The sequence below is a fragment of the Hetaerina americana genome, unplaced genomic scaffold (genome assembly GCF_022747635.1).
Source record: "Hetaerina americana unplaced genomic scaffold, ioHetAmer1.1.p SCAF_9, whole genome shotgun sequence".
In the NCBI taxonomy this organism is placed as follows: domain Eukaryota; kingdom Metazoa; phylum Arthropoda; class Insecta; order Odonata; family Calopterygidae; genus Hetaerina; species Hetaerina americana.
The window spans coordinates 56,619,844-56,647,148 of NW_027287538.1; the positions used below are offsets into that span (position 1 = coordinate 56,619,844).

General features: G+C 37.3%; 1 protein-coding gene across 1 annotated transcript in view; it reads left to right on the forward strand.

The window, feature by feature from the left end:
• LOC139698728 (protein turtle homolog A-like) overlaps window positions 1-27,305 on the forward strand; it is a 577,577-nt gene that overhangs the window by 463,308 nt on the left and 86,964 nt on the right. The window contains exon 9 of the mRNA XM_071597621.1: window positions 26,225-26,390. Coding sequence (XP_071453722.1) covers window positions 26,225-26,390 — 166 coding nt within the window. The remainder of the gene's footprint in view (window positions 1-26,224; window positions 26,391-27,305) is intronic.

The following is a 27,305-nucleotide window of genomic DNA, read 5'->3' on the forward strand; positions in this document are numbered from 1 at the left end:
TTTTTGCCTTAAATTCTAAAATTTGCTTTCCTGGATATTCCATTCAACATATTCATATAAATATATTATTTCAAGATTAATATAGAATTGTCGGTGCCCTAATAAAATGACTAAGTTGCCTAAAGTAAAGAATTGTTTAACATTTATCGATTAAAAAAACGTACTTTATTATGATTAGAAATATGAAAAAATATATAGTTTTTTTAATTGAAAGCATATCTTAATTTATTGTGGGAATGGGAGTGTTAATGTTATTTTGAGAAGAAATGATTTATTTAAATTTATGTTCGTTTTACTGCTACTGGTAGTGATTATACATTAATTACCCTATCCATAAGAGCGCTCAGTTCATTTTTCCATAGATATTGCCAAATTTTGTGCATAAACGTTTAATTATGGTTATAGCAAATTTTCGCATGGGTACTGGTGAGTTAATCCATTATAGAGATTCAGTTTCTCCAAATACATTTTAAAATACCCCTTCCAGTTTTGAAAAAAAGATTTTCTTTGATTTATAACAGTTTTGGCATATGTCCACGCCTCACACATGATCTCCACTCTGGAAAGTGTTCATCCCTTTCGGAGCACATCATCGTGGTTCCGTTTCACTGAAAAATCACAACAAACCTCCTTCAGCTCTTTCTCCTAATTCATCTGTCCGACCATTCCATTCCTCTTATTTTCTAATCTCTTTTGCCTCATTTTTTCCGTGAAAGTAATTGTAACTTATAATTTTTAATGTCGAAGTTGATTAGCCTATCTTCATCATATTGTTCTTTATTAATTCAAGCATGCTATTGCTTCGCCTTCGTTATTGCCCAATATCGTCCAACATGAAGAATGAAGCATGGGCAATGTTTGATGTTGCATCGATAAAACATTTCCATTTCATAATTTTTGGCTTTAACCATCAATAGTTAATCATTTTATGAAGAAACCTGCCATTATTAAATAAATATTTGTCAAATAATACATCCAATAATGCTACTCAGTGATCTCAAACAAATTTTTCTCGTATGGTGAACGGCGGACGCTTTGCGTGTAATATTTCATAGTGAATACACAAAAATACATTTTACCCCGTTTTGAGAATGCACTAAAAGTAATATTAAATATTTTAACAAAGTATATTGTGCTTAGATTTGCACCTAATCTATTGCTATAATTGTTATCACCTATCAAATTGCTAAGTACAATTTTGCTAAGTAATATTTCATAATAAGGAGATTGACCTATTTAATTTTCGGAACCTCCCAATTTCCCAAACGGTGCTTTCTATCTAAAATAGGAGTAGCTGAGTGACCAATATCAAAGTTCTGCTCTTACTAAAGCTCATTTTTTATGTGAAGGAAAACACTTTGATAAGCCCTCGATTGAATGGCAATAAGGGTTTATTATTACAGTTGTGCTCTCTACCCCATTGCATGTGGAATATGCCTTTGGAGGAATCACCACATGAAGGTGGACATTGTTTGAATCATTTGTAATCTTTGTCTAAGCTGCTTATACGTACGTGTGGTAGTAGAGCCATTATTAGAACGGTTCCCTTTAGCTAAAGAGAAGACCGAGAAAAAGAAAATACCTTGCGGCTTGACAAAGCCATCATTAGGGCTTGTATCGCTCTTCTGTTATGTATAGCTGTGTGTCTCTCTCTCCTCATTACGATCCCATTGCCCATCCCACTCTTCTCCAAATTCTCCCAAATATCGGATTCCATCACCATCTCCCTGTCTCTTCCTCCTTCACTATCACCCCGCCCTTTGCCTCCACCCCATAACTCCCACCCCTTCTCTCCACCATTCCTGGTTTCTCCCGCCCCATTTGACCGACCCATTCGACATCGCCATTGGGCCCGTAATGGCGCCAAAAGGACCTTGGGATTTTTCCAGGACAGTCGGGCAACGGAGTTAGGGAAAAGGAGAGAGCTAAAGGGCTGAAACTAGCGGTGCTGCACACTAGGGCATACCTATGGGTTTAAAAGAAGAAAACCGAACCAGCGTGTGTGAGGGTGGGTCCTAAACCTTTGGGGGAACGAAATTTCAGATCACGCAGCGAGCTTTCATCACCCTTGAAACGGCCTTGGGGCGGGTACGCTGAGAAAACCTTTTTCACGCCAGTCTGCTCTTTAATGCCTTAACCTATTCAAGGGCCCTTCGTTTTTTTCACCTTTCCCACCTTCACTTTTCCTCTTCCTGCTCTGTCCTCGTTCCTTACTTCGACAGAGTGGTTATATTTAGTAAAGCGGGAAATTCAAGAATGTGAATTATGAGTGGGGTAGTCCTTTCGGTGTTTATCCTTTACCTCTCATTTTTTCACCATCTTAACTCTCGGGTAGCCATATTACCGCCATTTTATTTGGACCAATGATGTGCGTGGTAATTAATTCAACGGTCATCTGAAATAGGGTTTTATATTTGTTAAATTAAATCAGTGCTTAACGCGGATTGCATTGAAGTTTGTAAATTAGCAGTAACGACTTCAAATAGGTTTTCTTGCGTGTATAATATGATTATAAAATAACAAACTGATGGTAGTAGCCTATGTTTTGTTGAAACTCTACCACTAATAACTACTAACTTTTCTGGAAGTTTTGTGATAAGATATGTTTCAACAGTGCTTATTTTAAATGTTCAAAAGGGAATAATATCCCAGTACATTCTTCATGCTTGTTTACGTAAGTGGGTTTTTGGTAGTTAGGTGGTTTGATAGTTAATCATTGCCATTAGAAGCCTACGTGATCTTTTGCAAATTTGGGTGACATTTGTGGACCTTTTAGGAAATTTAATATCGACAGATATTTGGAATCTAATAGATAACCAGTTAAAAACTGTGCCTTGACGTATTATGGATCCTACCATTATGGAATACCTAAATAATAAATGAAGTCCTCCGATCAATATCAAAAACTCAACAGACTTAAAATGCAAGTTTTCAAGGAATCATGGACAAAATTATGGCTCTCATGCTCTTTAGAATTTCAAGATTATTATGCCCACACTTGTTAATTCAGCTGATAATAGCTACATAGTGAAAATAATTCATACCATGTTTTCCTTAACTATTTAAATAATTGCAAAATCTCTCGAAGACATTGCACGAGACATGTTTGAAAAGTGACGGTCGTTTTCTTATGTATAAATATTGATGGGTAATAATACAATTAAATGAAAGCAGCGCAATTCATTGACTATATCCGAAGCCATTCAATTTATTTTTTCATTAATTAGTCGTTTACCTGTCGGTTGATGCGGATAACAAGCCCGCGAATCATTGCTTCCTTCATTTGCAAAGTACATCTGTGATTCTATGTGAGAAAGAGTTTTGGGTCTATAATACTGAATGATGGAAAGATTAGAGAAATGAAGACTTCAAAAATGGCCGCACCAATGAGGATGAAGATGAGTGGAATCCTAAGCCCATATCCAGACCGATGTAATTATTCAACTAGGGACTAAAATCTGTCATCTGATCAACGATTGACGATTAGTGAGTGCTCTGGCTGATGAATTTCTTCTTTTTGAACGCAAAGCTATTTGCAAGCCCAGCACCAAAAATTCATACTGACCAGTACTAAGAGCAAAAAATGGTGAGTGGAACCTATTGCAGTGAGTCCTGATCCTGCCCTCGAGGGTTTTTGAGTGCTAATCCCGCTCCCGACCTATAGATTATTTCCTCTTCTTGCACTTAAACTGGCTGGGTGATCCACGGTTTCTAGACAACGGGGAACTCAAGCCAATCATTTTTATTACTTCAATACTTAGGCGGCAAACTTATTTGTTGAGGGATTTAAGAAGCTCGTGAATCATTACGACAAATCCTTAGAAGTGAAAGGCGTATTGCACATAATTATCTATGAATCCTATAATCTAGGTGGAGTATATGAAAAACGTCAAATTATATTAATAGTCAGCTGAGGAAATATTTTTTCACTCTCATTACTGCTTGTCTGCCAAATATTTCATCCATAAATTTTCAATTTATTAAATTAATGCAGTACTATTCAATTTTGATGGACTTCATAAATTGGTATGCAAAACTTATTAATTTTTTCTTTTTACGAGGTAGCAACCTCTTTAGGTATTTTATTTTTATTATATGAGTCATTCATTAAAATATTGTGATGTAATATCTAATGGGGATTACTTCGAAGTGGACAATATAGATCTTCATGAATAAAAAAGTAATTTTTGAATAAACACAGAAGTCTCAATACTTTTCGAGCAGCCCTCGTATATAAATATATATATATATATATATATATATATATATATATATATATATATATATATATATATATATATATAGTATATATATACATATATAGTATATATATATATGTATATATATGTATTTATATGTATATATATGTATATATGTATATATATATATATATATATATATATATATATATATATATATATATGTATGTATGTACATATATATGTATATATATATACATACATATATATATATATATATATGTATGTATGTACATATATATGTATATATGTATATATATATATATATATAAATATATATATATATATATATATATATATATATATATATATATATATATATATGTCACAGTATTGGGTCATTTACGTTATTTTTGAAAGAGGAAATCCTTTATGAATGTATGCTAAAAATGAATAAATTATGACCTTAACTTTTCAAAAGTATCAGAAATTTTCTTTTCGCTTATTGTCGGCTATTCATATCATCGGCCACGTGAATATTTCAATCCGTTTCGAACTCTCGAAAACTGAGGGATGATAGTCTTAAGTAAAGTGGTTGAAATTTCATGCCTCGATTGATGACGTTTGCCGGGACATTCAAGAGTCTTAAAATGACAAAATACTCCCTTTTTGTCGTGCTACACAAATAATATTTCATCAATCGTTACCGCAATCCTTTAAATATTTCCGTCATGGCATTTTTCCGTGCAAACCAATTCAGGCCCAAATGAACCGTTCCTCCATTTATCAACTTACAATGCTATTGCAATGCTCATAAACAATAAGTAAGCATTGCGAGAGTAGGTGGAAGATAACGAGTTCAAAGGGAGAAAATTGAAGGTATATGAGTGAAATATGGGTGCAGTTTATGTGTGGATGGAGAGTCGGAGAGGAATCCTCCACCTCGGATGCGTGGCGTAGCTAGCGTAGAACGAGTACCTACACACTTGTAGATTACCTCTGGGAGGGACAGGGAGACGTGCCATCGTGAAGATTGGGGGTTAGGAAGGGCTGGAGGAAAGGAGAATGGTTGGGAGAGATGGGAGAGGAAGCATGGGGGGTGAGAAGTGATGATGGCATCGTTTAAGTCTCCGAACCCGACTCCTCTTTCGTGAACGAGTCCCTCTACGCCCCCTTAAAGGGACAAGGAAAACGTTTCTGAGTGTAGATGACCGAGAAGAAGGCCGGAAGCCTGTGGCTACGAGTAAAACAGGAAAATGGCTGGAGAAGGTACCGACAACGTAATTTTCGGATTCATTTCCTCTGAATATCCGTAGCCATATGAAATATCTCAGCATAGTTTTTCGTGCAGTCTATCTTTAGTTCTTATCCTAATTTACAGATTTTCTAGTTTCTTTTTCCATTGAAACCTATTGCACTTCAGCTGCAAAGCTAAATTTATAATTTCCCGAGTGACATAAACTCATTTTTTCGTGATCATGAAATGTTGATTCAGTATTCAACGCTCTAATAATAGCCTTTGGTAATTCATTATTCTCTTTATTTTAATATCAGTTTATCCAATTCTAATCTAATTAAAGTAATCAAATTTCTTTGACCAGATTTTGATTCTTTACCTATTAAGGCAAAGTTTAGTATCTCTGAGGACACATGCACATTTTTAATCAACACATATTCAAGCGGGAAGGGTTAAAATTATTTGTAATAATATTGTATATGGCGGTTTAAAATAAAAGTTTAATATGCAAAGGTAAACTTTATTCTCGTTCTTTTTAATTAAAATTTGGTAAAATTATGTAAAACAATTATTTTCTTATAAATATTATTTTAATATGGAGTAAATTGATGAATGCAGAGCCTCAAAATACGAATAATGTGATATTTTACATGGGCTACATATTTTACGGTTGGGTTGTATTTTTTATTGCTATATTTCAATAACGATGAATTTGGGTAAGATAAATAATTCCAACAGGGCTTCCAAAAATGGGGATGCACGTAAAATGAAACGCTTCTTTTCGGAGGAGATACTTGTATTATTTAGTCATAAGGTGTTGTGATAAAATGGAGGGAAAAGAAAAGTCCATTGTGACTGAAAATTCGGAAGGCGTCGCATGCCGCGTGCTGAATAGGAGGTTAGGAATGGGAATGAAGAAAGTAGGGAGGGATGCACGGTCCCAAAATGGACTCAGTGGCGCACTTATGACTTCATTTTGAAAGAAAATGAAACCATGGCACTTTTACATTCGGTGGCCACAGAAGCGCGTTTCTCGCCTGCTGTGGCCCTATGGTATTTTCCTTGGCTTTACGGAGCGAATATGGCTAGCTGACTTCATCAGGGAAGGTAAGAGATGGGTTGTGGAGATTTTTCACGAATTTTCTGCCACTGCGTCATGTTTATTTTTCTTTTTTATTAGACTCCCTCCCTTTTGTGTGCATTTGGCCTTGATAGGGTATCCCAAGGTGATCTTCCTAAGATCATTCCACCCATTCTTCACCAGGTTCCTTATTTAATCATCTCCTGAGAAATTATTGTGAATTGAATTCGGGCAAATAAAAAACACAACGAAAATATAACTGCTGTCCTAATCACGTAGTCACTCAAATAAAAAAAGTCCAATGAAAATGATAAATTACTATGTTTGCTCTGGGAAGTAAAATTCATTTTAGGGATAACTTTATAGATTACTATATTCCTGAATTAAACTCAAGCAATTCACTTCCTTCTAAAATCTCGAAAATTGTTTTCGCTAACGTAACGTTCATAGAGAATCTTTGGGAAATCTGTATTATTTTTGCATTTTGATTTATTCATTGTCATTTTTATATTCATTATGTACAGGTACATAGCAATATAATTAAATTAACGAGGGTCACCAAGAAATATTTTTGATTTCATAAATAATTAAACGATGCTTGGTTAAATAACGCTTGAATATTATTTTGTTGCTCTTTTTAATGGAATAATATATTCAAGCAAAACAAATTTTAAACTGAAATATAATGTGCTAACACCTCATATTTTTTTTATCTTTAAATGTCATCAATAAAAGGTGCGATCAAAAAAAGACAGGGCTGAATATATAAATTTTTTATTTCGACGGATACACCTTCATCGAACTTGTCACCCTCAAAGTACATGCCTTGGCTGACGACATACCTTTGCCGACGTATCTTCCAGCTCTCGAACCCTGCCTGGTAATCCGCCTTAGGGATCGGATCCTCTTCTGGCTCGTCGTACAATTAGTTTTAATGTCCGCAATAGAGTCAAACCGGCGCCCTTTCAAGGTGTATTTTAACTTATATTGGTTACGAAGGTTTTAAGAAACTCTGGGTCGGCATTCGCTCGATCCAGGAGGTTATGTCTCTGTTTATCAGTCAGCACCAGCCGGACGAATTTTGATGCGACGCGCATCATGCCTTTAATGTCTGTCAGGATCCAAAACTAATATTCACTTCCTTAGCTATCTCCCTAACAGTTAAATGGCGATTTACTCGTACCAAATCGTTCACCAATTTGACATGGTTAGGGTCTGTCGTAGTGGAAGGCCACCGCGTTCCCGAATCTTCATCTGTTGAGGTTCTGCCCGATTTAAAACGACTGTAAAACTCAAAACACTGGTTTGGACTCATAGCTTCATTAAAAAAGTCAAGATGAATCATTCCAAATGTCTCCGTGGAACAAGTTTGAAACAAAATTTCACACACACTCGCTGTTCCTCTAGCTCATTTACTGCTGCCGTTGCATGCGGGGACGAACAGGTTAAGACACGTACCGCTGCTGCAGCGTAAACAGCTCGACGTAAACAAATGCAAAACCTCTCGTTTAATCGTCAGATGTCTCTCTAGATCGTATCACGATTTTTTAAATGATTATTATAAAAAATGATTATCAATACATTCTTCTTAATAAGATAGGATTAATAAAAATACATAATCCTGATTATAATATTCTCAAAGGAGAGAACATTTTCTGTACCGTAGTGTAGTGTGTAACAATTCGAATAAGAGCTCTCATAGTCAAATTGAAAAAAACGCAACATCTTCCTCTTCCAATTTTTGATATTATGACATTTTATATAGCAGGGGCTATTGAGATTTATGTTTTTGCATTACGTGAAGTGAAAGGTACCTAATTATTTGTCTAATGGGGGATAAATTATGCAAAGTTAATGATGCTCTCGATACTCCTGATTTAGAAATGCTTGACAGAAATAAATAAAAAATTATTGTTTTGGTTATTTTTACATCCAATTGACTGGTAAACACATCAAATGCTATAACACCCAAAATTTATATCAACTATTTGTATAAGAGGTATTTTGTATGCGAGGTAAATTGGCTTCAGGAAAAGTTACTATTTTTGCAATAAGTTAATACCATGTGAAGATTTTTGTGTACGTTTAGGTATACATTTTTATTATGAATCAGGCCATTTTCCAGTTTTGACTAAATATATGTGAATATAATATGAATGTATATATACTACCTTGATCAAAAATTTCCCGGAATTTATTCAGAAAATTAAAAATACAAGTTTATTCATCTAAATCTATATTGTCCCCTTCAAAGTAATCCCCATCGACTGTAACACACTTATGCCAGCGCTTGATCCAATCCTCGAAACATTTTTTATATTCGGTTTTCGGTATGTCCATCAGTGCTTCCTGCGATTTTTCCATTACTTCCTCTCGGCTGCTAAAACGCGTTCCCCGTAATGGTTTTTTAACTCGATTGAACAGAAAGAAGTCACAGGGAGCCAAATCAGGTGAATTCGGTGGCTGTTGGATGGTATTTGTTGCATTTTTCGTCAAAAAATTACGAATAATGATAGCACTGTGCGACGGTGCGTTATCATGGTGCAAAATCCACGAGTTTTCTGCCCACATTTCTGGTCTCTTTCGGCGAATTGCTTCACGCAAACGTCTCATAACGCCCAAATAATACTCTTTGTTTACTGTCTGGCAAAAATTCATGATGCACTACACTGTTGTAATCCATGAAAACCGTCAGCATTTCCTTCTTTTTTGACTGAAAACGACGTGGTTTTTTTGGTCTCGGCTCATTTGGTGAACGCCATTCACTTGCCTGATGTCTGGATTGCGTGTCGTACTCATAAACCCACGTCTCGTCTCCAGTAATGATCCTTTTGATGAATGTGGGATCGGATTCAGCCTCGCAAATCATGTCTTTTGCGACGTCAACACGGTCTCTTTTTTGCATGAAATTGAGGTCTTTGCTGCTACACGACGGAAACCCAAATCATTAACCACAATGTCTTGGGCGGATCCATAGGCAATGTTCAAGTCCTCCGCTATTTCTCTGATGGTTAATTTGCGGTTATTGACCAACATTTCTTTTACTTTATCAATTTTTTCACCGACTTTCGATGTCGATGGTCTGCCACTGCGTTCATCATCTTCGATTGACTCACGACCACTTCTGAACCGCTCGTGCCACTGGTAAACGACCGTTTTTTTTTAGAGAATCGTTGCCGAAACACTATTCCAACATTTCCAACGTCCGTGCGCCACTAAATCCGTTTTTTACGCAAAATTTAATACAAGTTCGTTGTTGCAAATTTAAATCCATTTCTGCAATTGTAAAAAATCGCCAACACACACAGAGATAGATGTACTCTTGGCTACGTAACTTTTGCAAATGTCAAGTTATGACACTAAGATTTAATGGGAATATCAACAACAGATGTACCAATTTAACAAAAAAAACAGAACTCAAATCGGAACGATGGGAGCGCCACACGGTGGTTATTCCGGGAACTTTTTGATCAAGGTAGTATGTCTATATATGTGTATATATATATGTATATATATACATGTGTGTGTGTATATGTGTATGTATATATATTTCGAATTCTTCCTAAAGTAAGCTCCGCCACAGAATTATCCTTAGAACGGTCGGAAAATAATTTAACCCTTTCTCAGTAATTCCTCAAAATCTGCATTCCCTCATCCTCTCTAGATTCCCCGCTCACTAAGTCCTTCGGAACGTCTCCCTTTCGTCCTTTTAGCCTCCATTCCACGTGCAAAACTTATTTCTCTTTTTGTGTCTGCCCTTTCTTTTTTTTAACATCATGAAACCTGCCCAAGGGACAGTGAAAATGCCGTTATCCTTCATATCTCATTTTTAAAAACGTCCACGCAATTCATCCACTTTTCTCAATCTCCCTTCTCATTTTCCTTCACTCCGTGTAACATGACTAGGACACACCTTTCCAACTGCTTTTTAAACGCGCGAGCAATTTTTAATCTACCCAAATTTACCCCATTTTTGCATCCTCCTGATTCGGCTATTTTTCCACTGTAGTGCATTTTCTCTTTCACTTGGATCATCCTTTTTTATCATCTCACTCCGTGGCTGCTCCTTAAATTCGCCAAGTACGGGACTCGATGTACTAAGTGGTGTAGAATTTCGCCGCGATGTGTTATCGACTTACAAAAGTGGGTTTCTCCCCGTTCTGTGGTGTGAGAATTTAAGAGATAAGATTGTGTCAACCAAGTCAAAAATGAAAGGCTGACAAAAAAAATATATCTGCCCGTTACTGATATCCTATCATCTTTCATCGTGAGTGTCCTATCATCCAACGCTACGTAATCCCGCGGCCGCTTTTTGGACCTCCGCCGCTATTCAGTATCATAGCCCGGCCGGCGTGACTGTTGGCTTCAGTATGAGCTTTGTCAAACCCTACTAGGTCAACTTGGCCCCTTAGCGTCGCATTCGTTGGATTTCAGCCCCTTCCCTCTTGGTAGGGGGTATTGGTATGTGGTTTTTATAACTCAGGGCCATAGGAGATAATAGAATGCAATTGGATCAATAGGTCCTTGAAGGGATATTTGGGGGGGGGCGGTTGGATTGAGTCTGCGTTTTGACTGGACTGTTAGAGAAGGTATTCAGGAATTTCGGGAGTTGCGATGGCAAGCGTACTTGGGATGACAAGCGTACTTGGGTTTTGAAGGAAAGGGCATTTCATCGAAGTGAGGTTATTTGACGGAGGGGAATGGTATTGGAGGTGGAAGGAGCATTGCGTTGTTGAATACAGGTGGGGAACCTCATAAACTTTCAGACGGAAGGGTTCAAGTAGGTTTTTGAAGAAGTGCCCCTGACTCTGAAATTGTTGTGCGGTAAAATAAACGAAAAACTAAGTACTTTAACAATATTCATACCTGGCATATAGTGGTCACGAATGGGAAAAAGAGGACTGTAAATTATGTTACATTCGCTCGTTTACTAGATTCATCAATAATTTTAGTTTATTGAAACATGTAATTTAGGGAATCGTTAATAAGAAGGTTAAAATCATTAGTGAGTGAAAAAACCTCTTCTTGCTTTGTAATACTGGGTGAAAAATCTAATTCCATCCCAGGGTGAAATTCTATTCTAATAATGTGATACTTGGATTAAAATACAATGAATTATAATACTCTATAATTAGAGCAAAGAAATTTTAATGAAGATTAATGTGTTATTGATTGTTCTTAAGTAACTAAAATGTATCGAATGTATCCAAAACTTGAATACTAATGTTTACTCATTAACTCATCTAATTTTCATGATTCAAATGATACCATAGTTTACGTATTAAAATGCCTGTTAGTTGAAACTTCATATTAGGGGTAACAAACAGACGTAATTTTGGTAAACTTAATAACGTTCACCTTAAATGATGTTCACTTTTCTATCATTAGCCGCAATTATAATGTCATCGATTTTTTAATAAAATGTTTATGACAGCACTAAGAAATCAGCTTTCGGTCGTGCGAAGTGTCCTTGGGTCCCATCCAAATTCGTTCGGCGCCCGAGATATCAGGAGAGGTAATTTCAAGGGAGCTCTCATCCTTTCTGGATTCGAAAAATCCCCACCGCCAGCATCCAATCAGTGATGTTCAAGATCTCTAAAGAAAAGAACTTTCTGTTACTTCAAAATATACCCAAACGATATTGATGTTCACCATCAATCATACTTTCTTATTTAATAAAGAAAAAATAAAAATATTTTCTACCCAAATTTCCACTAAAACTGAAAATTATTTACGCTAATATTTAAATCAGAGAAATCATTAAAAAATAGTATGAAGTTTTCAATAATATACATTTCCGAGCTAAAAGAAATATATTTATCAATCCCAAGTATACTTATGATAAACTTAGGTAAATATGTTGAAAATGAAATCCAAGAAATGTCAATTTTTCATAAAATACACATTTTGTTGTGGTTTATCAGATGTTCCAACGTCATTCCTAATTTTTGGTCCGTTTACAATTTTAAGTACCTAAAAATTGTTGTGTGAACGTAGCTTTGTCTAGGGTAACGCAAAAAGAGTTTAACATTTGTAGTTAAAATCAACGCTGAATAAATAGGCCTCGACTGATAATAATTTCGGATCAGCTTATTCCAATAGCCAACCCCGTATTTCATCACGTTGACTATGGTAATTGTAAAGTTCTGATGGATACAACCAGGGTTCATACAGTATTTCAAGGGTATTATCTTGAGAAAAACCTCTTTCGCTCAACTCCTTTAAAAATAATAATTTGTTATATTGACGTACAATACAAATCTAATTTTTGGTTAATTGTTTATGTATCTTTATTACAAAAAACATTAGTCTGCTGATGCGGAATTTTATCAATTTACTTAATGTAAATATGTACTTTCCAAATACTTAAGCGGAGTGAATAATGTATGGTGTATATTTTTAAGATTTATATTCTCCAGTTGAACTGAAAGTAAGTATAAGTTACGTTTTGACAAGTAAAGAATTGCCCTCATTCAAATCTAGGATTTCTAGCTTAGGACTTCATTGAGGGATGGAATATACATAAATAAAGTAGTTATGAACTCTGGTGGATATCCAGTCTTCATTAATAATGTATTTATGGAAGTATATATATATATATCCCGAGAAGTGTGCATTGACAGCGAGTGCCTCGTAATTTTATTCCAAAAACGCAGAAAAAAGCAAAGCAATAAATTAATTTTTAAGTGCTTTAATTTTATGAAGCTCGCTGGGTAAAATAGAGGTGATACTAGGATATGTAAATGTTTTCAGCTTTGTGAGGAGCTGAATTCACGGTTCAAAATTGCCTTTTTTCCTTTCCATATACACTCTTCATATTTGGAAATTACTTGGCGTTGTTATGCGGAGCATAGTAAAATATTAGGTGACCCTGGTCCCTGTTTAGATGTTTTTTTGATAAATACAATCCAGTATAAATGACAATGGATAATTTTGCAGTATAAATAACGCAATAAAGGGGAAATATGTACCGTAGTTGAAGGCAATAAACCGAAAATGGAAGGATATGAGATTCAGTGGACAGAATTCCCAGCCGTTTGGTTGGTTGGCTGGAGTAAGGTATCAATGTCTATAGATCCTTTCCGTGCTCTTCCACTCCACAAGCTTGGCGGCAATAAGTTAAAGTGAAACATTTTTGGTTGCCGAAAGGCAATTGATTCCGTAGAATTCTAAAAATTACTCTTATTAACATTGATGAGTACGCTCAGAGATTCCCAGTAAAACATAGCTAATTTATCTTGCCTAACTCTTAGTTCATCAAAGTTTGGGTATTTAAAATGACTGTATTTATAGACATTGATTAAAAGAATATGATATTTGGTATCACAGATTGAATAAAAATATGATAAGCACCTACTTGAAATAATGACTACAAATTAAATCTCCCCGGTGCTGTATTATAATTTTATGCTACAAATGCTATTATATTTCTTTGGATATAGGCTTGTATTATCTCAGTTTGTCAGGAACCAAAACATTGAATAATTAATATAAAATTTCTGATTATGTCAAAATTAAATTAATTTTTCTCCAAATTGTGAAAAATCTAATTATAACTTTCGTGGTGAAATAATTATATTTAGAAATAGTCTACCGGTGACAATTTTCCCAGGAATCCTGAAGTTTACATCAGATTTTCGTTTCTTCTAAATACCTACGCGTTTCTCTCTACCTTGCCTTTCTTGCCTCATAGTTTACCTTCTATTACAGTCTAAAAAATCTGCTTATCTCTTTTTTAATATCTATATTCTTCAGATATCATCGAAAAAACTTCCTCACACATACGTGAACACAAACTATTGTCTTTATTTCCCTTGATTCTCTTTTTTCCGTTCTTTCTCTACTCATATTTCATAAACCTCATTGTATACTCTCATTACTGACCAAGTTTTAAAATTCCACCTTTTAAATATTAGTCTTCATTTATTTATTATTGACTCCTCAACGTGAGATTTCTGGTCATGAATTACCGTGAATGAAATCCCCTTTTTTAAAGGAATATCATGATTCAGTAATTCATGACTTAATTGACCGAACTTCGTCCCATATTTGCTGAAGTAATGTAATAAGTGGTCTACGTCGTCTAATTTACCCAGTACTACTTAACTGATTAAACTTTTCCCTCATTTTTGATAACCAAAATATTTAATATTTCCTAATGCAATTTACTTTCTCTCCAGACCCGTCATATTGATTTTGGGCTACCTGAATAATTGCAGAAAATGTTGGGAAAACCAAAATATTTTGCTTATCATTCGAATTTGATCAATCTTTTCCTTAATCAAAAAGTGATTCAGAATTGAAAAAGAATATTTTTGGAAAGTATAAGTTTTGCAAAGTATTGGAATGCATTCATTTAACAGAATTTTTAGGGAACTCCATTAACATTAGTATGTATCACTCCATTTCCATCGATGTTTCAATTATTTAATGCGTGGAGGCTGACGATAGAGGAAACAAATTTAATGCCAAAGGTGAATGTATTAAAATAGTCATATTTTCTCTCTTCAGAATATAATCACCTACCAAAAAACCCAACCTTTCCCAGAGCCGCTCCCGAATTCCATTCTCAGCCCCATTGCTCTCAAATTTGACGAGCTTCTCGATGGAGTTTATGGTATTTAATTGCCGAATAAAAAAGGCCATATGGAGTATATGTAATGAAAGGGACAGTAAATCACATGATGTGAGAATATTTAAAAGGTGCAATATTTTATTTCTATTATTTTTTTAGGGAATTCGGCTCCGAAAATTTCCTTGTTGCTACGGTCGTTTTTTGCTTTCTATTTGTGTTCTGCGCTTGGAATTAGGATCTCTTAGGATTGGCAGCACTGGAGATGCATACCCTCAGGGAGAGTATTCGGAGTGTTTGATTTGACGTACTCCTTTGAAGGGCACTCACTCTCCTCTGTACATATCGTAGCATCACTCCTTCTGTGACGTCACCCATTTCACGAGGTCAGGAAAGGATATCTAAACAGTGCCAGAGCTTATACGTAGCCCTCCACCTAGCCTCCCGATCCACCTTCTTGTGCTGGTGTGTGGCGTTTCTATTCAGCAACTTCTTTTTCGCAAGGTTACAATTGCAGTATCTTCCAACCATTTAAGAGTTCCCATCATACGCAAAACTGCGCTTTTCGTGAAATTTTTGAAATACTGTTGTGTCCTTCAACGAACACAAAAGTTCGCTAAGGGTGATCTTGCCCATATAAAGGGAAACCATTAGGTTACTCAAGCGTACGTGAAAGAAAGAAATATTTCTGTCCCTCAGAATACAAAAAAGATATTTTGAATACTGTGTGATGTTAAAGAACCAAGGCAAGAAGCATGCTATTACACTGCTGTGTACTGCAGAGTAGACAAAAGTGCCCTGCCGCTGCTAAAAAAGATAGGAATTAATTCTTTCCATTTTTAGAATTACGATGGATGACCATTATAAAACTTTTTGATCATAATTGTACAGGCGTATGGTAAGTCCAATTTATTATAAAATACATCAATTTTCTTATATATACATGTATAATGTGTGTGCAGTTAACACTGGTGAACAAAAGCAAAACAGTACAGCGGGCGTGTATCTGGATGCTGGAATCCAGGAATTGAGGAATTGCCCTGAAGTTCATATTTGACATTAATTATCCAAATATTCATATGTTTTTATCCCACCTCCGCTCTTATCGCCTTCCATATTATCTCCACAATTATAAAAATTCTCCTTCCAACGCTTCCCCTCGTAAACCTTTCCCCACTAAGCCTAACTTCATATACATTATTATTCACATCCGTGAGACTTTCACATGTATAACACTTAGCACTAGTGGACACAGACAAAAACAGAGAAAAACACAAAAAAGAGACTCACTAACTTTAGAATTTTCGGTGGTCGCAGCCACCTTCATCAAGGAAGAGAGGGATAGAACCGAACGGAATACAAGGGCTGGAGCGATGGATGGAAGGGGAAGGTGGGGAGAGAATTCGGAGCGAAAGGGTATGGAGGGGCAGCGTTAGAAGGGTGGGGAAAATGTATTAGGTGATGGGGTGGAGGGGGGATGAAAACATGTTTGGAGCAGATTAATTAATGCCTAATATTGATTCCTGGCCAATTCCAGGACTCCAAGAGCCAGACGAAGGATTTCGCTAATGTTTTGAATTTCAGTGGAGGATCAGAGAGTGGCAGGGATGCTAAGATGGATAAACTATAGCATTTATGAAATTGAGTTTTATGTTCGGAGGCGTGTTTGGGGATAGGGAGCGTATCAATTAGGAAAGAAGTCTCGCATGAGGCCCGGTGGTTGTTAATTCTAATATTAAGGGGTGTGGTACACTGTCCAATGTAATGGGCAGGGCGAAGTTGGCACTTCAGCAGGTAAACTACATTGCTAGATGTGCAAGTAGAAAAGGGAATTGGCGGGAGAGAGTTAAAAAGCGGATGGGATTTTGGTTTTGAAAATAGGGCATTTTTTGCATGTAAGTTTATTGCATGGCATGGGAGTGGTTTTGGGACGGGTTGGGGATTCAAGGAGAGGATTGGTTGATTTGAGAAGATCGGATAGGTTTGCCGGGGCGTTTGTTAGTAACAGAGGGACATTTGGGAAAAGGTTGGCGGTGGCATTATGATTTTTGAGGATATGGTAGAGGTCTTTTAGGATTAATTGATTAATTAAAATAAAATTTGATAATAGTTGGGATTAGGTGAAGGAATTCATCCATTCTTCCATCTATCATCAAACCTAAGGATAAGATCTAATGTATTTTTAAGTCGTAGAAACGAAAGTAGGCGGATTTAGTATGTAATTTTTCCTATTCAATTTATTTTACCTTCATAAAAGCTGTAATCCTCCAGGATTCAATATAAACGTTATTCAATGTATTCTTGAGTTTTCTTCTTGATAAATGGCCGTAGCTTCCGCATTGCTCCCTCTGGTGGCTGATATTTGGGCACTGACGTTATTTTCGAGAATTTAGTGAGAAGGGACGTGTTTTTTCGAGCATTTTTAGCTATAAAAATTGCCTGAGCTGACGTTTTTGTACCAAATTATTTACTCATCCGAAGTGTGGTTGAAATTGGTTGAAATTATGCGGGAAAATCGGACTCCGAAAGCCTGAATAACACACAGCTGTGATGGGGAGTATCAGCCAGGGAAATACCCTATTAACTCCGTGTTTGGTCATAGATTTCGTCCGAGATTTTTTGATGGAACCCTGATCTTATAGCTGAAAATAGATACACACCCCCATTTCTGGCCGTAACCTCATTTTCCTGGTCAATAGCACGCAATAATCAACAATCCCCTCGGTATTTTTCTAAATTTAATTGTTTATCCTTTAAAACAGGGTACTAATTTACACGGCTGATATTGAAATAGAGCTTCAATACTTATTCGCATCGTAATGACGAATTGAGCAACAAATGTGTCAACGTATTTGTCTCTCAAGTATGCCTGCGCCTCCCGAAGTAGACGATACTTCATACTGTTGGATTATTTAAATGGTTTTTGATGGTATATCGTTATGAATTTCTTGAGTGAAGTTATGAATTTCCTGTAGTTGACTTTTTCATTTTTAGTATTTTCAAAGTTTGTGATATTTTGGTCGTTTGAAATTGTACCGAACAAATTATGTGCTGCGTAAGGATTTTGATTTTATTTGATGACAAAAAGAAAACTACGTAGAATGACATTGCTGAATTTGAAATTTATTGTGCACTAATAGCAAAAAAGGGGACTTTAATATCATTGTGATACAATATTGACGACGTCGACCAGATGGTCATTACTCCTGAGTACGTTGCGGATAGATTGTGATGTATGGGGCATTATATGTAAACCTCACACCTCACCTCAATGAAATTACTCATTCTGCTCCATGCAGTTTCTATTACTTAACGATAACCCTCTCGCTATTTAGTCATGAACCGAAAGGAGGTGAATTTGGAATCTTAGCAGAAATCTTAGCCATTCACATCTAAAAGCATTTTACTTTATGGGTCAAAGAAAAGAAACTAATTAATTTCTGTGTCATAAATTTTTGAGGTGTTGCAGAAACAACCATGGCATTTGCTCTGGCTAAGTAATCAAGGTGATAATTTCTATGCAAATTGTTACCATCGATACCGAAAACATGCTAATATTCTAAGTGGCAACTTGCGATGCATCCTGGGACTCTAAATCTAATAATTCCTGCTTGAGTATTTAGATAAAAACCTCTTAAGGTTTTCTTGCTATATTTGAAAAATGTTCGTTCTTTCTTATTCAAAGAATAAAATTATTGTTTTTTGATCTCGTAAATAAGGATTTTTAAAATCATAAGATTCTTTTGTAACAAGGATTAAACCGAGCACTCTCTCATTGTTTTGAAAAGGCTAATGCCATCATGGACCTCAATAAAGCCACTCTCAACATGGGTTGAATGAGTACAAAACCTCTTTGTACCTTGCAAGGAACGTCGCGGAGGCGTTTGCGCGTGAAACCGAATAAGGGAATCGTCTCCCTTTGATGTCAAAGTAGGGAAGGGATGCTGCTTGCCTCCCCCGCATCCGATCGTCCGGCCGTCGGGACGATGGGAGGAGAGAGAGAACCCATTGTCGTCTGGCCGCTGCCCCTCCGCGTATAAATGGCCGTACACGGACGGAGTTCTCACTCCCGCAGAACAACAAACATCAACCTAGATTTGACCCGCGAGTCCCGTCACCCGGTCTCAAACCATCCCACCCCCACACTCAGGCGCACGATCCAAACTCCACTTTCCGCCCTCCTCCTCATCCCGTAACCCGTGGCCTTCCGCAAAGCCATCCGCATTAAGCCACCCCCTCCCACGTTACCCCGTCTCTGCAAATCCCCCCGACTTGCTCTCCTGAAAAAGTCCCCGGCAACTACTTCCGCGCGTCCTCGCCATCCCTCAATCCTCAAATCCTGCCGCTCCTCTACCGAAAAACCCCCACCAGGAACGGCCCACGGGATTTCATTTTCTTCTTTTGCATCTCTCGACACAAAGCACCCGCCCGCACCCTCCCAACCCAGCGAGAGCTTCTCACGACTCCCTCGCTCCTCCCTTCATTTCATATGAAAAAAATGTACAATTATACGAGGGTCATCCGGAAAGTAGTACCCGTTCGTGCCGCATGAAGTGCTGACGACGCGAGTAGCCGCTGGACGAGGTCAGATAGCTTCAGTGGCTTGTCTGCCTTCTCTGAGCCAAGTTGCGTGACGCTAGCATTGCCTGTGTTGTTTCTGTGATTGTTTACAATGTTTAAAAAAATTGAGAACGCCGCCAGTTGTGAAGTGAGGGCAGTGATTAAATTCCTCAATGCAAGAAACGTTCGCCCATGTGATATTCATCGCCAATTAAAGGAGGTGTATGGAGACAATGTAATGGACGAGTCGTCTGTTCGGCGGTGGTGTCGCAACTTCAACATGGGGAGGGGGAACACACACGACGATGAGCGTTCGGGGAGACCGTCTGTCATTACAGACCAACTGGTGAGCTCAGTTGACGAATTCGTGAGGAACGATCGGCGCGTCACAATTGATGACATCTGTGAGCATTTTCCCAATGTTTCTCGAACAATTGTTCATGAAATTGTTAAACACCATCTGCATTATGCAAAAATTTGTGCAAGATGGGTCCCTCGCGTATCTCAATGAGCTGGCGGCGAAGGACTATGCAGCAGGAATACAGAAACTTGTCACACGTTATGACAAATGCCTTAATTTGCTTGGAGATTATGTTGAGAAGTAGTTTAAAGTATCCTCTTTCAAATAAAATTTTTTATGTTTGTTAATATTTACTTTTGTGTCTTTATTTCACGAACGGGTACTACTTTCCGGATGACCCTCGTATATATATATATACACATATACATTAACACATACGTGTAACATTGGCGTGGGCTTGTTAGTTACCCAGGTCGCGAAGTCCCTGTGTAGTAGAGGCATCACGTGTGTGCACTTTGGGGCGGCGTGTGTGGACCGGTCGAGTCGAGGGGGTGGCGGACAAATGGGTTCGTGTCATGGCGCCCAGTCAAATGGGATTTGCTCTAACTATCCCTACGGCTGCCTCGCTACCTCTCGCCACGCTTCCCCTTGTGTCTGAACGTGAAGAGTCGGTGAGAGGAGGATTGGGGAATGGATACTAGGAAGGGGTTTTTAAGGGGTTAGGTGGTCGAAGCGGACGTGGCTCTCCTGAAAAACCGCTTCCTCCCCTCTAGGGAGACGAAGGAGATTCGTTATGGATGCTCTCCTATCCGTGGGGCGGATTCGCGAGGTTTTTTGCGTATGTGAAGAGATGTGCGCGATGGAGATACAATCCGGGAGATATCTCTAAATCCACCTATTCTTACTTGATCCGCTACTTTCACGTAGGTACCGGTTATCGCACCTCTTGCGATCCACTGGAGGCGTTGTTCAACGGTTGGGAGGATGTTGGGGTTCCCGCAAGTGATAGAAAAAAATGCCGTTATATTTACTCTTGGTTATTTAGAGTTAAATTAAGTATTTATAAATGTGCACATTTGTAGCATAGTAAACATAATATATTTTTCCCCTTTCATAATAATATTCTCTAAGCTACCAGAAGTGTGTATCTTGGCTCATAAAATTTCGTTAATTGTTTGAAATAGTTGATAAATTTTATTGGCCTTACAAATGCAAAACATGTATTCTCTAAGACTAATTCATTCGACTGTCAAATTGTGAAAACAGAGAAATTTAAATTGAATAATTGGTCGCCTCTACCTTGTATATTAAAAAAGGCGTTCACAATATACAACTTTTGTTGATCAAACGAACGGCTATAAAATCTTTGTGTATATAATAAAAACCTTTAAGTATGAATGACAGTTAAGCAGAGCATTTGAGCAGTTCCTGCATAGGAGTCCATATAACAGGAGAATTGTGGTATTTCGTGGAAATTATGTAATGTGGCTGAAAATTCTTGGTCATCGTGTAGTCCTTAACTCTAGAGATTTGTAAATCGATATTCCATTTCAGTCCATGAAAGGCGTAGTTGACTTTATTGCATCCAATCCTGAAGAAAATTAAGCCTTTAAAGCCATCATTAATAAATGCCATACTCTGCCGATTCAAATTCGGAAGAGGATGAAAATATGACAAGAGAGTGAATTTTAAGCACAAAAATATCGATAATATTTGACACCTTTCTAGAAATCGCCATAAATAATTAAATAAATAATCTTTACTGATTAATCCACTTCCACGCCAACTTATTAAGAACATTGCATGGTTATTCTCTTAAATGAAGCATTCAAGGTGCGTGTCTTGAAAAAAGTCTTAGTTTTTCTACCTTCTAGACAATACCATGTTATTTCATGCTTAAACCCAATCATTTTTGCCACCTTTTCGGCAATTTTAAGAAGAATTTTTTTGCGATAATAATTTAATCAAAAGGAGTAGTTCCAAGATTATACAATGTATTATTATTTGTAATTTTGAAGTAAAACAATTCGACTTTTGTTTTTGGGTTCGGTAAATGGGATGGGTAAATTACCGAGATTCGTTAAGGTCTGCTATTTATTGTAATGGTGGCGGCCTCCTCGCGCCCTGGGAATTGGGTGGAGTTTATTTCACGTGGTCGTGGGCGATTTTATGTAATGCCTTCGGGATCTCATTCCTAGAGCAGTCCGTGTTAAAATTCTCATTTTAATGTAAGTCCAATTCTCATTTCGAATTTCGCGAATTCATGGTGCTACAAGCCCCGGTAATAGGGCAGCAGTCAATTGCGCCGTTTCATGTTCCCCTCTAGTTGGGTGGAATTTCCAACGCAGCCTGCAGGAAACAATTACAGTGATGGCGCAGTAAATATCAAACTTACCTTAAAAAATCGTAATGATGATGGATGAAAAAATGTGAATAATGATAATTGAGATCTTAATGGGAATGATGCTGTGTAATTATATATCGTTAAGAAAATGTTTCTACCCTATTTAAAATTTTCCAAATTCAATAAAAAATTATATCGCTACTGGTTCTAATATAGAGAAGATAACAAATTAAATTACTCAGGTTTGCAAATTGTAAAACCTCTCTCCGAAAATGGCAATTTTGATCCTCGTGATTGAGCTGCTTTTACGGTTTCAAACTTAGTTAAAATGTAAAAGAAATTAATAATTTCTGTAGCATTTTATTTCTAACATTAAAAAATATTCGATTCGAATCGGTTCTTTAAATGTTACCAAAGTGTCGCTCTCCGTAGAAAATATTGTTGGTGTGGGTGGGAGCACATGCCTCCGAGTTGTGTTTAATGAATGTATACAACTAAGTTGTTGTTTAGCTTGGCGGGGTGGTAGATAATGAAAATAAGCCGCCGATTATTGAACATCTGGTGGCGAAGTGACACAGTGTCGACGATTATGAATGTCAGAAAAAAAATATCTTCTGAAAACTTCGCCTTCCGTCATCAAAATACGAAATTTTCTGGCAGAAAACGGACCGGTCCTCACTTCCTAGACGCTGGTGGAATACTCCGAGTTTGCATGCATTTATGCATCCGGGCCAATCCCCGTCATCGAGGGATCTATTTCGGCTTCATATCCGTGACCTGGATGATGCTCTTGTGGAATTGTTCGGCCTCATTTCGCGTCCGCCCTGCCGAGTGTTGTTCTATGCCCTTGCTCCATCCGTGTATGGAGGAGCATTGTGCAAGTTGGCGCTAGCGTTTCCATGTGACTGCCTGCGTGCACGGGTGTGTTTTTTGCGGAACTTGGATTGGGAGATTGAGCCGCATGAAGCGGATCGCTCTCTGTGTCGTTGGAATGCGATGGGGATTTTTCGTTTTAATACAGATATCGCCCAGTGGGATTTCGGAATGTCGACGTTTTAATGCATTGTCTCATAAGCTAGTCAATTTTGCTCCGTGCACCATAATTATTATCTTGGGATGCTAAATAGCACAGACACGCTTCACTGCCGACTTCCCAGCTTCCACGATGCACTTAAATCGTGGCTATCCGTCCTCATATTTATTTATTTTTTTCTGATATTATCGCGAAGGGTCTTTAGTTTCGACCCCGTAATTCCTGTTTTGCCTTAGTCGAGAGACAGATAGAACCATAGCCCAAGGAGTCGGGATGGGCAGGTATTCAATCATCTTTTATTTTTATTATTTGGAAACACTTTATTCTCGAATTCTTTTGAACCGTTTATCTGAACTTAAATATTTATTTATAAATATGTATATGGTTGAAATAAAATAGTTCAATCCAATTGATATACTTAAAGAGGCCCGTGATGACAGTTAATTATGATAGCGTAACAAAATATAAGAAGGTGACAATTGACAGCTGGTGAGGAAATCTTACTTGCATTAATATGAAAACAGCTGCGAATCAAGGGCGATAAACTGAAGGTTTTACTATAGAGAGACAGGTACAAACTGAGAGTTTACTCCCGAGTCCGTGTGGAAAGTGGAGAAGATGGTGAGAATTCGCTGGCTAGTGGAGTTTACGATTGGGAATCGGGTTATCTGAGCAACTGAAAATGATGCGTGAATGTCATCTACAATTCTCCTAGATAAACAAAAGAAAAGATCCTTTGAAACTGGGGGATGTCCAGAAGATAGAGTCAATACGGAAGGTTGGAGAAAGGCACGAGGGAGGGAAAAGAGTTTTTCCCTTCCTCGAAAGTTAGGCCCAGGAGTAGCGAGTAAGAGTGAGAAGTCTATTGGCGGGACGACCCAGCAGAACTGCCCACCGGGAAGTGGGCACCCCAGTTTCCGATTGCAGGCAAACTAGGTGGGATAGGACGATGTAATATATGGGCTCTTAGGGACGCTGCAACTTCAACCTGTGTATCCGAGTGCAAGATAGTCCTGGCGCGACGAGAAGCCTTTTGTTGGCAGGAAGGTTTCCTATGGTTTCCCCAATCGCCACTAGTTTAGGCCTGCGATGCCCTATTCAACGTCCTTGCAGCCGACATGCCTTTCGGGAAACTTAATTAATTCAAGTCACGTATTCCAGGCTTAATTATGATTTTGCAACTTGGAGTCACATTCATTAGGTTTATTTTTACTGTTGGGACAAGAAATGTGACAAAATTTGGAATTAAATAAAGTTTTTTTGAAAAAATTCAAAAGGTCATTTCACATTAAATTTCCTTTTTTGTTTTTGTTGGTACCAGATCTTATAACACTTGGTAATATAAAAACCATTTGGATTGAATGACTCGTAAATTTTAAATGATAGTGATGGCAATTTTGGAATGGACTAGTGAACATCGTTATATCTTAATTTTGTAACTCACGGGCCGATAGAAGAGAATATACGTATTTTAGTCCATAATCACAACTCACTAACTAACATAAAAAATGACACGAGGACATTTTGAATATTTATTTCATTAGTTTATTTTTGCATTTGCTTAAGTTACCAATCTCGAAATGCTTTGTTTAAGAATTATGTTTTTTACCAGCGTTAAAAATCAAATGTTATTTTATTTTCAAAATAAGATGGACCCATAATATTCTAAATAGTTTAAAAATGAAGTACTAAATTAATTGTATCAAAATGAATAAGGAATATAACAATTATGACAGTATGCCTAATTTTTTTCCTTCATGCATGTTGAACATTTTTCTTACTTGCTTTTCAATAGTCATCAAATATACGCTTTGAAATTGTTGCATTGTAATGCGCATTATTAGTTGATTCCTTTAAGATTTACGGTCACGACATCTCCCACAGTTTCTTTGAATTTATCATAATATTTATGTTTAACATATATATTATCTTTCTTACTTATGAAACACCGCAAATCTGAAATTTAAGTAAAACTAGATGAATGATTACGCAGAAAACAGAGTATCAAAGAGATAAAAGCAACTTCAGCGATTTGCTTCTATCGGAAATTCATTCTGATTTTATTGATTTCCAAATTTAAGCATCTTTATATGAGGTGCAAAGGCTAAGTTTCTAGAATAAAAAATGATGAACTTTAACCTCCACATATTTTCAACATGGAAATGCAGTTAAAGTCTATTCATGTTTATATTTTGTGTGAAATAAATTGGTCAGCCGCGTTGAAGGAATATTTACTCTGACGATTAAAAATTTGGTGGTATGAGGTTTGACTTTCTGGAACCGATTTAATTTTTAATTAAAACTATACATTAGTAATTCCAAAGTATTTTATTAAAACATGACCTGAGTTTCAATGTTTGAATTTCGCTATCTGATGATGCTGAGCATGAAAACCCGGGTCGTGTCTAAATTAAATGCTGTGTGAGCCCTTAAGTGGAGTCATAGATAGTATGGAGTCATAAAGTTATTGTTCTTCATTATATGACTAAAAATATTCCCTTGCATCCAGTATCCGCTCTAAATGGATTATAAGGTTTTGAATAACGCTCCAGTGTTAACCTATGATGCCTAAATAACTGATACCTTCGAGCTTGCGTCCCAAAATCTGCGTACTTCCCCGGTCCACTGTTTCATTTTTATTATTCAAAGGCAGTATCCTTTCATATTTCCCATCGGTTTTGCATTTCTCTTTCAAACATTGCTATCCCCTTTTTTATTTTTGAGAAACTGCTGTGAATATTTTTAGTATATTTCTCTCCCCTTTGCTCACGCTCGACGTTAACTTTGAAACTTCCTTTGAGATAAACCAATCGCTAGAAATATTACTCTATATTACTGAGCTTCATCAAGTTGTGTAGCAACTGATATTACCGAGCTTGTTCTTCCTCTCTCATCAGGGGGAGCGGGTGAGGCCGGACCCTACAAGAGCCTCGGCGACCCTCATCGGTGATGGCAGTTTGATGCTCCGGGAGGCCACGCGGTGGGCCAGCGGGGAGTACACTTGCGAGGCCGGCAACAGCGAGGGCATCGCAAGGAGCGAGCCTCACCGCCTCCGCATTCAATGTGAGTACACGCGCCACGTCTTCAGGCCTGCACCCAAACCACCCTGCTCTATACCTGAATTCTCTCACGTCATTCCCTTGGGTGCAGTCGCCCGAATAATGCAGAGTTGAGGACGGTATTGAGCGCAATCTGTTACATTCAATTTCACCAATCCTGGGCTGAACTGAATTTTAAATACAAAAGAGGGGCGATGAACACAGTAGTACAAGGTTCATTGAAATTACTTTCCATTTTTCATAAATATTAAATAATAATACATAATAGGTAATTATGTAATTTTACAGCAGGAAATAAAACTTAAGACAGCAGTTCTTCAATGGCATATCTCTGTAAACTCTGTAGTCTCTCAAGGACGGATGTTGAAGGGGGTGGGGTCATTAATGAGTGAGGTCTGTGACCTATAGTTTGCTTGGCAAGATGAGGACGAAGAGGTCAACAGGATAAGCACCCGGAGGGACATGTCTGTAAATGATATTCTCCGAGCCACTTCTCTTGCTACCGTAGTGCTCTTCGCCCAACTTCTGCTTGGGGAGTTCAAAGGCTGAGTACCGAATTTCCCAACTAGTTGGAATGATTAGTTTCTTTAAGTCATTCACTTACGTTTTAATGATCCTAAGAGATGTGGTCACTAAGAATCCGCAGCGCATTGGTTACAGATTTATTTTTTTTAGCTCGAAATTTTAGAGAAATGAACATTTTACCTAAGTTAGTTGCTGGGAGAAATTATTTCGCCGTATGTTACATATTTCATCAAGCTATCTCATAGGGTCACTTTTGCTCTCAATCCCTGGTTGTTAGTGCGAATACGTTGTGGGTCCTTTAAAATATCAGTGGACCTCATTGGCTAGAAAGTTGAAAGACGAAAAAAGATTAAGTAAAAAATTTCGAAAATTGTAAAAAGATTAATTTTTTCTA